General features: G+C 34.0%; 1 protein-coding gene across 2 annotated transcripts in view; it reads left to right on the forward strand.

Moving 5' to 3' along the window:
- The first annotated feature begins 7,384 nt into the window (after positions 1-7,384).
- ASB17 (ankyrin repeat and SOCS box containing 17) overlaps positions 7,385-12,584 on the forward strand; it is a 68,381-nt gene continuing 63,181 nt past the window's right edge. For both annotated transcript variants that reach the window (XM_060622243.3, XM_060622242.3), the window contains exon 1: positions 7,385-7,898. In XM_060622243.3, the coding sequence (XP_060478226.1) occupies positions 7,498-7,898 (401 nt within the window). In that variant the 5' untranslated portion in view covers positions 7,385-7,497. The remainder of the gene's footprint in view (positions 7,899-12,584) is intronic.

Genomic DNA, 12,584 nt, shown 5'->3' on the forward strand with positions numbered 1-12,584 from the left:
AAGGGAAAAGGGTTCATTCAAGCTGTCGGTTATCTAGATCAACCAGGGCTTCCTAAAAGGGGAACTTCATGAATGAGGGCAGCCTAGTTCCTCATCTAGTTATTTAGCTAGTAGCCATGTCATATAGCTAGCAATAAGTTTATTCAAGACAGATGTCTTTGAAAAGGATGCCTCAGCAATTGCAAGCTTAATGTCAGGCACTTACATTATAATCAAAAAAGCTTATTGTCAGACACTTATATATATATATATATATATATATATATATATATACACACACACACACATATATTTATAATAGTATATATATAATATGTATAGTTTATTTTTTATTTTTATTTTTTTTAATTTTTATTATTTAAAAAAAATTTTTTTTTTTCAACGTTTATTTATTTTTGGGACAGAGAGAGACAGAGCATGAACGGGGGAGGGCAGAGAGAGAGGAGGACACAGAATCGGAAGCAGGCTCCAGGCTCTGAGCCACCAGCCCAGAGCCTGACGCGGGGCTCGAACTCACGGACCGGACCGCGAGATCATGACCTGGCTGAAGTCGGACGCTTAACCGACTGCGCCACCCAGGCGCCCCTAATATGTATAGTTTATATGTACATATATATTAAAAATTTTTTAAGAGATATATTATCTGATTATATTAAGGCCATTTATAGTTATCCCTAAGTGGTGGAAATGTAGGTGATTTTCCTTTATGCTATGAGACTAATTTTATAATCAAGAGTTATAAATGTATAAAATATATACATATCTACTAGCCAAAAAGCTTATGAAGAATAATTATATTCATAAATATCAGTATCAATTATTATACAATATAAAATAGCCTCAAGGTATAATATAATTGTGTTTTCTTCCACAGTAAACAACCCCAGCCTCTCTAATAATTGGAGTCTTGTTTACATTAGCTCTACTTGTAAAAGGAGAACCTTTCAGTGCTACTTGTCTGGCTCTACCTACTACCTCTCAATATAATTTCTAATTTGAGGAAATATGTCAATCATGAAAGTTACCTGAGAACAGCAAATAACCAAGTTTTTAAAGTGACTAGCCCTAATGTTATGTATAATAAGCTATCTGGCCTTTGCCTATTTTAAAGTGCATTGGCTTTATAAGGAGTTCTTTTTTTTTTCCTTTGATTTAAAAAGCTTTTTTTCACTCCATGCTTGTGTTTTGGATAGGTTAGCCTATCTCAGTTAAGTGAGAAATACAAATATATTTTAATAATAATATATATATTTAATTTAAATGTAATTTATTTACATATATACATATATATGTATATTATGTATATATACATAATATACATACATATATATGTATATTATGTATATATACATAATATACATACATATATATGTATATTATGTATATATACATAATATACATACATATATACATACATACATAATATACATACATATATATGTATATTATGTATATATACATAATATACATATATATGTGTGTATACATATATATGTATATATAAAGTTTGGGGATTTTTACAACATTCTAGCCAAAAACATTGCCCATTACACTTTAAAAGAGTGAATATTATGGCATATGAACTATATCTCACTTTTTAAAAATTGCTTGTTACACAATTTAGTGTCCATTATCAAAAGGAGACACATGACAATGGCTTAACAAAAGATCTAGAAATTTTAATTCCTGCTAATCTAGGAATGCAGACATAATGCAGTATAACCTAAAGAAATATGTCATTAATTTGTCCCCTAGAGTTCTCTCTTTCAAATATCAGCTCTCAATTGACCATTGGTGAAGTGCTAGATCCCAATAATTTCATGCTTGAATTCTTTAAAATGCTGATTTATTATGGTAAGTTCTTGATACAAGACACAGAAGTAAGAGGTGATAACAGCAAGATAGTAGACTAGGTAACACCAGATTGTTCTTTCCCCACTGAGACACTGAATTAACAAGACGAGACCAGTTCCCTTTGTGGGAAATCCAGAAACCAGTGAAGAAGCTCCTACACCACATGCAAGCATGAAACCAGTTACATTGAAGCCATTAGAAAAAGACATGGCACCCACTCTCCAGAGCTCTGCCCCCTGCCATTGCAGGATTAGAGGGAAACTCCCAACCCCCAGCTTCTTTGAAGGAAGGGAAAAAGTTAGGGAGTATATCCAACATTCTGGCTTTTGGGGGGGCTGCCCCAGGACTTATTTCTGTCTGGTCTGTCTGAGAGGGCACACTTCCAATCTTATGAGGCCAGTATGACCCTAATACCAAAGCCAAACAAAGAAAATAAAACTATATGCCAAATCCTTATGATGATAGATGCAAAAATCCTTATGAATACAGATGCAAAAATCCTTTACAAAATCTAACAAACTAAATGCAATAGCACATGGAAAGAATTATATACCATGACTAGGTGATGTTTATCCCTGGAATGCAGGGATGGTTCAACATACAAGAATCAATCAATGTGATTTCCCACATTAACATAACAAAGTCAGGAGGGTAGATCACACGATTACCTCAATAGATGAAAAAAATATATTTGATAAAATTCAACACCCTTTCATGATAAAAAAAACCCACACTCAATATAAATTAAGAATAAAAGGAAACTACCTCAACATAATAAGGTCCATATATGGTAAACCTAAAGTTAGCATCATACTTAGTGGTAAGAAACTGAAAGCTTTTCCTCTAAGAGTAGTAACAGGGCAAGAATGCCTGCTCTCACCACTTAGTAGTACTGTACAATATAGTACTATAGTTGTTTAACAGAAGCACTACTGATAGGCTGAGACTGACATGAAACAGTGTAGTTGGTATCTTTTTTTAAAAAAACTTGTGACAATTTTCCAACTTCTCTGGACTTTTCTAATTGATATCTGCTGTGTTGCAAATTTTTATTGAAAATATATAATGATTTATTAATAAATCCCCTATTGTTTGACACTTAGGTAGTTTCCAATTGTTAACAACAATAAGGAGTGTGCAGTGAATGTAGTTTTACTTAGCTATATGTACTCTCTGATATTTAGGATTAATATAGTGCTATAGTCCTAGCTAGGATAATTAGGAAAGAAAAAGAAATAAAAGACATCAAAATGGGAAAGGAAGAAGTAAGATTATCTTTGCTTGTACATGACATAATTTTATATGTAGAAAACCCTAAATATTCCACAAAAAAAATGTTAGTGACAATAAAGAAATTCAATAAAGTTGCAAGGTATAATGCCAGCATATAAAAATCAGCTGTGTTTCTATATATTAACAATGAACAATCTGAAAAGGAAATTAAAACAGTCCCATATGAAATACCATTAAAATAATTAGAAGTAAACTCAACCAAAAAGGTGAAAGACATCACACTGAAAACTATAAAACATTGCTGACAGAAATTAAAGATGACACAAACAAATGGAAAGACATCCTGTGTTCATGGACTGAAAGGCCTAATGTTAAACTATCCACATTACCAGAAACAATCTACACATTCAATGCAATCCCTACCAAAATGTCAATGCCATTTTTTTACAGAAATAAGAAAAAAAAATCCTAAAATTCATATGGAACCACAAAGGATCGTAAATAGCCAAAACAGTCTTAAGAAAGAAGAACAAAGGTGGAAGCCTCATGCTTCTTGACTTCAAAATACACTACAACACTACAGTATTCAAAACATATGGTACTCACATAAAGACAAACCTATAGACTGTAGGAACATAGACAGAGCCCAGAAATAATTCCATGAATATGTGGTCTAATAATCTTCAGTGAGGGTGCCATGAATACACAATGAGGAAAGAATAGTGTTTTCAACAAATGTGTTGGGAAAACAGGATATCCACACGCAAAAGAGAAACTGGACCTTACCTTACACCATACACAAAAAATCAATTCAAAATAGATCAAAGGCTTAAATTCAAGACCTAAAACTCTAAAAATCCTAGAAAAAAAATATAGGGAAAGAGCTTTAAGACATTGCTCTTGACTATGATTTCAAAGAAAAAATAGACAAGTAGGACCTACAGCACATTTGACAACTTTTGTGCCGCAAAGAAAACAATCAACAGAGTAAAAAGGCACCCTAAAAATGGATAAGATATTTACAAACCACTTCTTTGATAAGGAGTTAACATCCAAAATATATAAAGTACCCCTACAACAATAATAAAAAAAATGAAATTAAAAAGCAAAACCCGATTTAAAAATGGGGCAAAGGACTTGAATAGACTTTCTCTAAAGAAGGCATACAAATAGCCAATGGGCATATAAAAAGATGTTCAATATCACTAATCATCAGAGAAATGCAAGACAAAACCACACCTGTTAAGATGGCCATCACTGAAACAACAGAAAACAACAGAAAACAAATGCTGGCCATGATGTGGAGAACTTAGAACTTGTATGTAATGGTGGGAATGTAAAATGATACAGCTGTTATGGAAAACAGTAGGGAAGTTCCTAAAAATTTAAAAATATAACTATCATGTGATCTATCAATCCCACTTTTGGGTATTTATCCAAGAGAATTAGAAACAGGATCTCTAAGAGATAAAGAAAAAGAGAAACAAAAAGACACAGAGGCAGCAGAAGTAACACCTCATTACAGAAAGGAGTTAAGAACCTTACTTATATTCTTACAAGTGAGAGACCATGTGATCTCCACACAGAAAAATGAAGTCTGGACTTTAATGTACTTTGATGATACCTTCTATTACATATGTTCATCTGAAATAGTTTTGCATAGGTCAACAGAAGAATGACAGGTAAGGATCTGTTTGTAGCCCTCAGATCCTCATAATCCCAGAACATGTTATCATGATGAAATTTAAATAAATTAATAAATTAAGTAAATTAATAAATTAGAGGGATTTAACATTAGACTTGAGTTTTTAAAGAGTTAAAAATTTCATATATGTGCTTATTATTCTTTTGTAAGTAATATTTCTAATATGCTTGATATAAACCATCTATATGTTTATTTATTTTTTATTATTTTTTAAATGTTTATTTTTGAGAGGAGGAAGGGGCAGAGAGAGAGGGGGACAAAGGATCTGAAGCAGGCTCTGCGCTGACAGCAGAGAGCCCAATGAGGGGCTTGAACTCACAAACTGTGAGATCATGAGCTGAGCCAAAGTTGGACACTTAACTGCCTGAGCCACCCAGGCACCCCTATATGATTATTTTTACATTTTAATTGTAATATTAAATACTTTGTGGTGTCTGCCTCATATAGCCACAACTGACTAGACTAAGTGGTAGACACAGTCCCAAGTGGTAGACATATAAGTTGGCCAGGAATCTATGACTTAAAGTAGCCTACCTCAAATATTTGAGTTAAAAATTAAGAAAAATTTGAGTGGACACCACAAGGTAGAGAGAAGCCTGACAAACTAGCTCTGTGCAACCCAAAGTTCTGAGGGAGCCAGAATTATGCGTCTAAGTATTTTTGGAGGGTTGTTCAGTTCATGAATAAAAGAGTAAAAATTCAGTTTGCTATGCATTTTAAGATACCCTTTAAAACTGACACAGAGCTATTAAATATACATTTAAGGCATTATATAATACATACATGTACTTTTTATTTGGCCTTTGTAAATACACAGTTCCTCACCATACACAGAAGTAGGAAAATTTCTCTTCTCTCAATCTTGTTTTTATTTTTTATTTACTTTTAAATATGTAAATATGTAAATCTGATTAAAAAAACATATTCACTGACATTCAAATCATAAAGAAAGTTATAAAGAAAAAAACATTGAAATTATACACTCAGATATACATTGTTATTACTTTAATAACACTCTTTTTCCCCAAAAGCAGGATTTATCTACTATCTGTTTCCTTTTGGTTTTGAATATAACTGTAGAGCTTTTGTTTCATGACCACTCTTCATAAATGAGCCATAAAAATGGAAAGGTATCTCTTTCTTGAGAAGCAGAGAGAATATACATAAAACCTCTGGTACTATCCTGCCTGTGTCCAAATCCCAGCTTTACCACTTACTAAGACTTATCATCTTGGGCAAGTCACTAAGGCTCTGAATCTTAACCCCCTTATCTGTGGAGTTGTTATAAGGATTAAAGGGGTTAATATATAAAGTACTTAAAACAGTGCCTCATACATAGTAAGTAATACATAAGAGTTACCCATTATAATAAATGGTCATACAAAGGTGCACCTATGATATGTTGTTATATAAATACAAAGGAGCTCATAGAACCAGTTATGTACAATATTCTATTTGTGTAAAAAGAACAAGGTATATAATAATATATCTATTTATATATATAAGCATAAAAATATTTGAAAGACTATACATAAAACTGCTAACATGATTATCTCAGGGAAGAATTTTCACTGGCTCTATAATGTTTCCATTTTTTACCACCTTTATGTATAGTATTAAGAAATCAGCAAAAAATAGTTCAGTTTAAAAATGCATTTTTTTTTGAAGTGGAGAGAATAAAAAGAGAAAGCCAATAAAGGAAAATAACAGAACTCTTGGTTTTCAGAAAGATGACAATAGTTACTAGTTTTTCCTGCTATCCTGGGGAGAGCTTAGAGCTTACAGAATTAAATGCAGTATTAGTGGAAGTATATTATAGTAAACCCAAAGTTATAATTTCCTTTTACTAAAGAAACATTATTTTCTGTGATTTAAAGAAGAAAAATGTTGAGAAGGATAAAGAAAACATTTAAAATTGCTAATAAATACATGCAAGGTTATTAAATTTAACAGAAAGATGGCCAAAGCATAAACTACTAAACAGTGATAAAACAACCATATTTCCCCTTTATTTTCCTGGAACAAGGATGCCACAACAAGCTTGATATACCTTTAATGTACAAACTGTATATGTTCTGCCTAATTTATAGAGGAACAATATTTATAAAATTTTAAATTCTAAAACAAAGTTTCTGAATTTTGTTTAACACTGTATGTCAGCTTTTCTCTCTGAGAATTAATACAGTGCCTTCTGGCAGGTCTCTTAACCTTCCTAAGTCTCAGTTTCTTCAACTATAAAATAAGGAAAACATCCTATGAGGTTTAAATGAGAATGCAGTACTCATGCAAAACATGACAACCTAAAAGGAATAATCAACCTGGTTATTACTATTATTTTGTCTAATTTATAGACTGTATTTTCAGCACTTCATAAACATACATACTGGCTTGAGCTAAAGTTTTAGACTTAAAAATATTATATCTTAGCTGCCACATATGCCATGTATATCCAGTATGTCCCTCTCAAATGTCACCAGTTACATATATTATACCAAATTCCTGACCTATGCGGATGACAGATCACCATCTATTGTGATGTCATCCAGTACCTTATGGTAATATTTCATATGATATTTTTGTGGCTACAGTTTAAAGGGCACTTCCTGTTTGTGGAGTAAAGCCTACCACATTACCAAAATATGTAACTGAAGGATTACAGTATGACCTCCTGTGATTTGATTTCTATACTGTTGCCTTAAATAGCAATGAGTAAATCTTCCAAATTATGTCATAAGACTTCTTGTCCAAGAAGCAATATATTCTGCAATCTCATTGACAAAATTGTTAAAAGACCATCCTTGCAGTTTTTGGGTCACTGGGGATATCACTGTTACGAACCTAGGATTTACAGAACCCTGGCAAAAATTCTGAGGTATGTCGACTTGGATGGGTTTGACATACTACTCTCAGACTATATTGCATTTGTGGAAAAATCAGGATACCGTTTTGAACTGAATTTTAATCTTGAATTTACTGAAATATGTGTGAATACTATTCTGTACTGGGTTTTTGCGAGGAAGGGTAATCCTGACTTTGTGGAACTGCTTCTCAAGAAAACAAAGAACTATGTTCAAGATAGAAGTTGTAACCTGGCACTGATATGGAGGTAATAATCTCATGTTTTTACCATAAAAGAACAAAATTTCTCTTTGGAAGATTACTTCTTTTTTTTCTAAAATAAATATGCCTGGTGGCTATAAGGATAAGGAATCCTAACTTGATTGCTCATCCATTTGTACACTCCTCATTATTTGTTCAATAAATGTTCCCCTATATGTACATTACTATGTACCAATAAATTACTAGTGGTTCTGCTCTATAAAGTATACATGCTAGTGCTCAAGGTAATGGCATGTTAGACAACTTAGATTTCTCTAACTAAACAAAGACATTGTTTGGGGTAATACTGTGATCTCTTCTTGAGAATACCGATAATGCGTATCTATCTAGTACATATAAAAAATGACTTTCAAAGTATAATTCAGAATACACACACACACATTCACTTAGTAATAGTTAATAACATAATAATTCCCTATTTGTATGTTAAGCATTGATAAATTTGACTCCAAATTCTCCAGAATTGAGCACAAAGCAAGTTAAATACTTGATTAAGTCTGTCGGAGAACCAAATTTTCAGTCTGAACATGTCAATCTAGCTAATGAATGAGGATCTTATAGAATATAATATTCAATGTGACCTCTTTGTAAAGTCCATAATATGTATTGTAAAGTTACTCAGTTTGTACTAACTCCAATATACTCTTCAGTTTTTGGTACTAGTTTGATTAGAACAAATGCGCATTTGTTCATTCATTCAATAAATTATTTATCTACCACCTTACTATGCATAAGGCATTCTACTAGCTAGGCACAATGAATAGAGTATGAATGCAGTGAAAAACAAGACAGATAAGATCAGTTAAAGACTCAACCAATTTAGATTCTGCCTGAAGCAGAGGTGTTCTCTTGATTGGGTATCACTATGGTATTGGAGAATCACTAGATTGCTTTCCTTAATGATCACCCAAGTACATAATCTGATAGCTGCAGTCTGGAATATCAATAAATAAAATCCCCAAACAGTATTTTTTGATTGCTTTAAGGACCATTATATTTAGCTATAGCAAAGATCAGCAGCTTCTAAAACTGAGTGTCCCTAGCTGGGCCAAGTAATGCCTATGTATATCCCTGGTAGGCTCATGGGAAAGAAAAATAGAGTAAAACAGAAGAAGAGAAGAAAAACTTCAAAGTGTTTTAAATAGAAGGCAAAAGGGGAGGAAGGAAAATGAAAGAAACACACACAGTGGGATATGATACAGTGCCATTAACAAGTGTCTTAAGTGACAGTTTTAAAATCAAGAAATTCTAACTTAGATGCATCCACAAGGTGAAACACATTACTGGCCAATTCTATGTACCATGACATCATCTGGATCTTTCAGTATCGTCAAATTTCAGATTCAGATGGGATCTAAGAATTCATTAGCAAACCTTCACCCTGGGCAGCAACTCTATATCAAACATCCCTGGGTGATGCTCATATGATCTCTGCTTGAACAACTCTAGTAGTAGTGAGTTAACTATTTCATGAGGTAAACCATCCGTTTTCCCAGGGCCCCTTCTTTTTCCCAGGTATACCCTTTCCCTCAAAGATTTTACCCAGCCCCAGGACTTAAATACTATGTATATGTATATGTATATGTATATGTATATGTATATGTATATGTGAATGACTCTTCAGTCTTTATCTTCACCCCTGACCTCTCCTCTGAGCTCCAGACTCCTTCTATATGAAGTTGTCTATTCAACATCTCCACAAGTCACCTCAAACTTAACAGAAATAAAACAGAACATTGATCTAACTCATTCTCCCCTTGTCAACCTGCTCCTTCTCCTGAATTCCCCACTTGATTAATGGCCCCTATTGTTCTATCCTGTTGCTCAAGTTAGAAATCCAGGATTTATTCTTGGTTCTTCTTCTTTCACCAACACATCAGCAAGTACTTTTGACTCTGTCTCTAAAACATATCCCTCTTAGCTAAACATCTTTTCATTTCCTCCATTTCTAACCTAAGTGAAGCCATATTCATCTCTTGCCTAGGCAACTGCTATAGACTGCTCAAGTCTTTCAGCTTTCACTCTTCCCTCTCAAACTCTGTAATCTATTCTTGACTCAGAACCCTGTGGAAACCTTATAAAAACTGAAATATGTCATACCACTTATGCTTAAAATCTTCCAAAACTTTCCCACTACAAGTGGAATAAAATTCAAACTCAATACCCATTGTTTAAAAGCCCTACATGATCTGACCTCTCACTATGTCAACCAAATCCAATCTCATGCTTCCCCTTGAGCACTATATCCAGCCATACAGACCCTTTTGTTTCTTGAATATCTTCAATTTCATTCCTGTCTGAAGGCCCTGTAGTAACTGTTTACCTCCAAGTGAAAGAAGTCAGACTGAGAAAGAAAAATATCATATGATTTCACTCATATGTGGAATCTAATTAGCAAAACAAATGAATAAAGAAAAACAGAAAAATACCCATAAATACAGGGAACAAACTGATGGTTGCCAGAGGGAAGTGCATAGGGGGATGGGTCATATGGGTGAAGGGGACTGGGAGATACAAGCTTCCAGTTATGGGATGAATAAGTCGCAGGAATAAAAGGCACAGCATATAGAATATAGTTAATGATACTGTAATAGCATTGTATGGTGATAGATGGTAGCTACATTTGTGGTGAGCATACCATAAAATGCATAAACTTGTTGAGTTACTGTGATGTACACGTGAAACTAATGTAACATTGTATGTCAATTATGCTCAAATTTAAAAAACTAAAATTGAAAAAAAAAAAAAAAACTGTTTCCTCTGCCTGGAAATTTCTTCACTCAGTTCTTCCAATGGTTAGTTCCTTTTTATCAGCTGGAACACAGTATAAATGTCATCTCTTCAGACAGGTGGTCACACCTTCTAAAGAAGCCACTCATTCAAATATCATAACACTATTTAATTCTTTACACAACATCGATCACTGTATGCTCATATGCTGCTGCTGGTTCCCCCCCCACACACCCCCACTGATTTGTTCACTGTCCACTGTCATTAAAAGTAAGCTCCATGAAGGGTGCCTGGGTGGCTCAGTCAGTTAAGCATTTGGCTCAGGTCTGTGATCTCATGATTTACGGGTTTGAGCCCTGCATTGGGCTCTGTGCTGACAGCTCAGAGCCTGGAGCCTACTTCAGATTCTGTGTCTCCCTCTCCCTCTGCCCCTCCTCCACTCACATTCTGTCTCTTTCTCTCTCAAAAATAAGTAAACATTAAAAATTTAAAAAAAAAAGTAAGCTCCATGAGAGGAAAAAATCTCAACTACTTCCTCAACATTGAATCCTCAGTGCCAAGAACTATGTACATACACAGAAAGTGCTCAATCAAGATTTTGTTGAATGAAAAAGTGAACTTTTTATGCAACGTTATTAGATATTTCTTCCTCATTGTGCATTGCAATCTGTCTCCATTTCTCCAGTTCTGCCCCCAGAACTATATAGAACAAAGTCTATTTCTCTCCTACATGAAGATCTCTCAGATATTTGAACACAGCTAATATGTCCCCAAAATGAATATCTTAAGTTTCCTATTATCTGTTGTTCTTTATTCCTAAAGCAGCATCATTTTTTGGTCACCCTCCTCTGCATACACTCCAATATGATAATTTTCTTATTATAATAATGAAGTGTCTAATAAGTCCTTGAAGGGGAGGAGATAGAACTAATGAGGGAAAGGAACTTAAGTTTGTTCATTTTTACAACAAACCTGCAATATTAATCTAAATGCCACTGTATGACAGTCTACAAGTGATTAAAGAGAGATGATGTCATTCAGTTAAAATAACAATAATCATTTATTAAGAATTTTCTAAGTGCCAAGCACCTGTGTTATTTGATGGGAATACAAAAATAAAATAGCCATATATCCTGATTTTGGAGAGCTCACAGACTAGTAAGTGAACAATAAATATTGTAATTATACCATAAATGCAAACACAAAAGCATGTGCGGGTGGAGAGAACAGAGAAACAAGTTGTTAAACACTACTGTGGAGGAGTAGATACAAGGCTATCTAGAAGGTAGGATATCTTAAATTGGTTTTTAAAAAATGAAAGGGAATTTTCTGTTCTTTTCCCTTGAAGAATTGTAATCTAGGCAGAGGCAGGATGACTAAAACCAAAGGAGACACAAACAACACGTTGCATCCAGTGATTATGGACAATTGCTAGAAGGTGAGATAGGAAATCAGGTAGTAGTGGGATATGAAGCCTAGAAGTGAAAGCTTGCAGGACTTTGTAGGCCATACTAAGGAATTTGAAATTTACACCATGAGTGATGCCTAACTAGTGAAGGTCAGACTTGTAGTATGAAAAGATTCATCAGCTCCCATTTGAAGACTAGACTGTAGGAAGGGGCTAGAGGCAAGGAGACCAGTCAGAAGGCTGCTCAAATACTCTGGCACAATGGCAGTTCCAGGCCTTCTATATAAAAAGGGTTGGGGAAAGTAATCTTATCAAAAAGGTGTAGATGGTTAGAGAAGTTGCTTGAAACTGAATTTGCATAATGGGCACCCCATGCTAACTTAGCTTACATGTGTATATAATAGTTTGGGGGAAAGAACTAATTCTGCTCTGCCACCATCTTCTCCAACTCCTGGCTATGCTTTGATACCATAACAGTACAGGTAAAACATAATAAGAAGTTAAACTAAATAGCAGTAGGGGAAAGAAGAAATA

This window comes from Panthera onca, chromosome C1 (assembly GCF_046562875.1).
Source record: "Panthera onca isolate mPanOnc1 chromosome C1, mPanOnc1 haplotype 2, whole genome shotgun sequence".
NCBI classification, from domain to species: Eukaryota; Metazoa; Chordata; class Mammalia; order Carnivora; family Felidae; genus Panthera; species Panthera onca.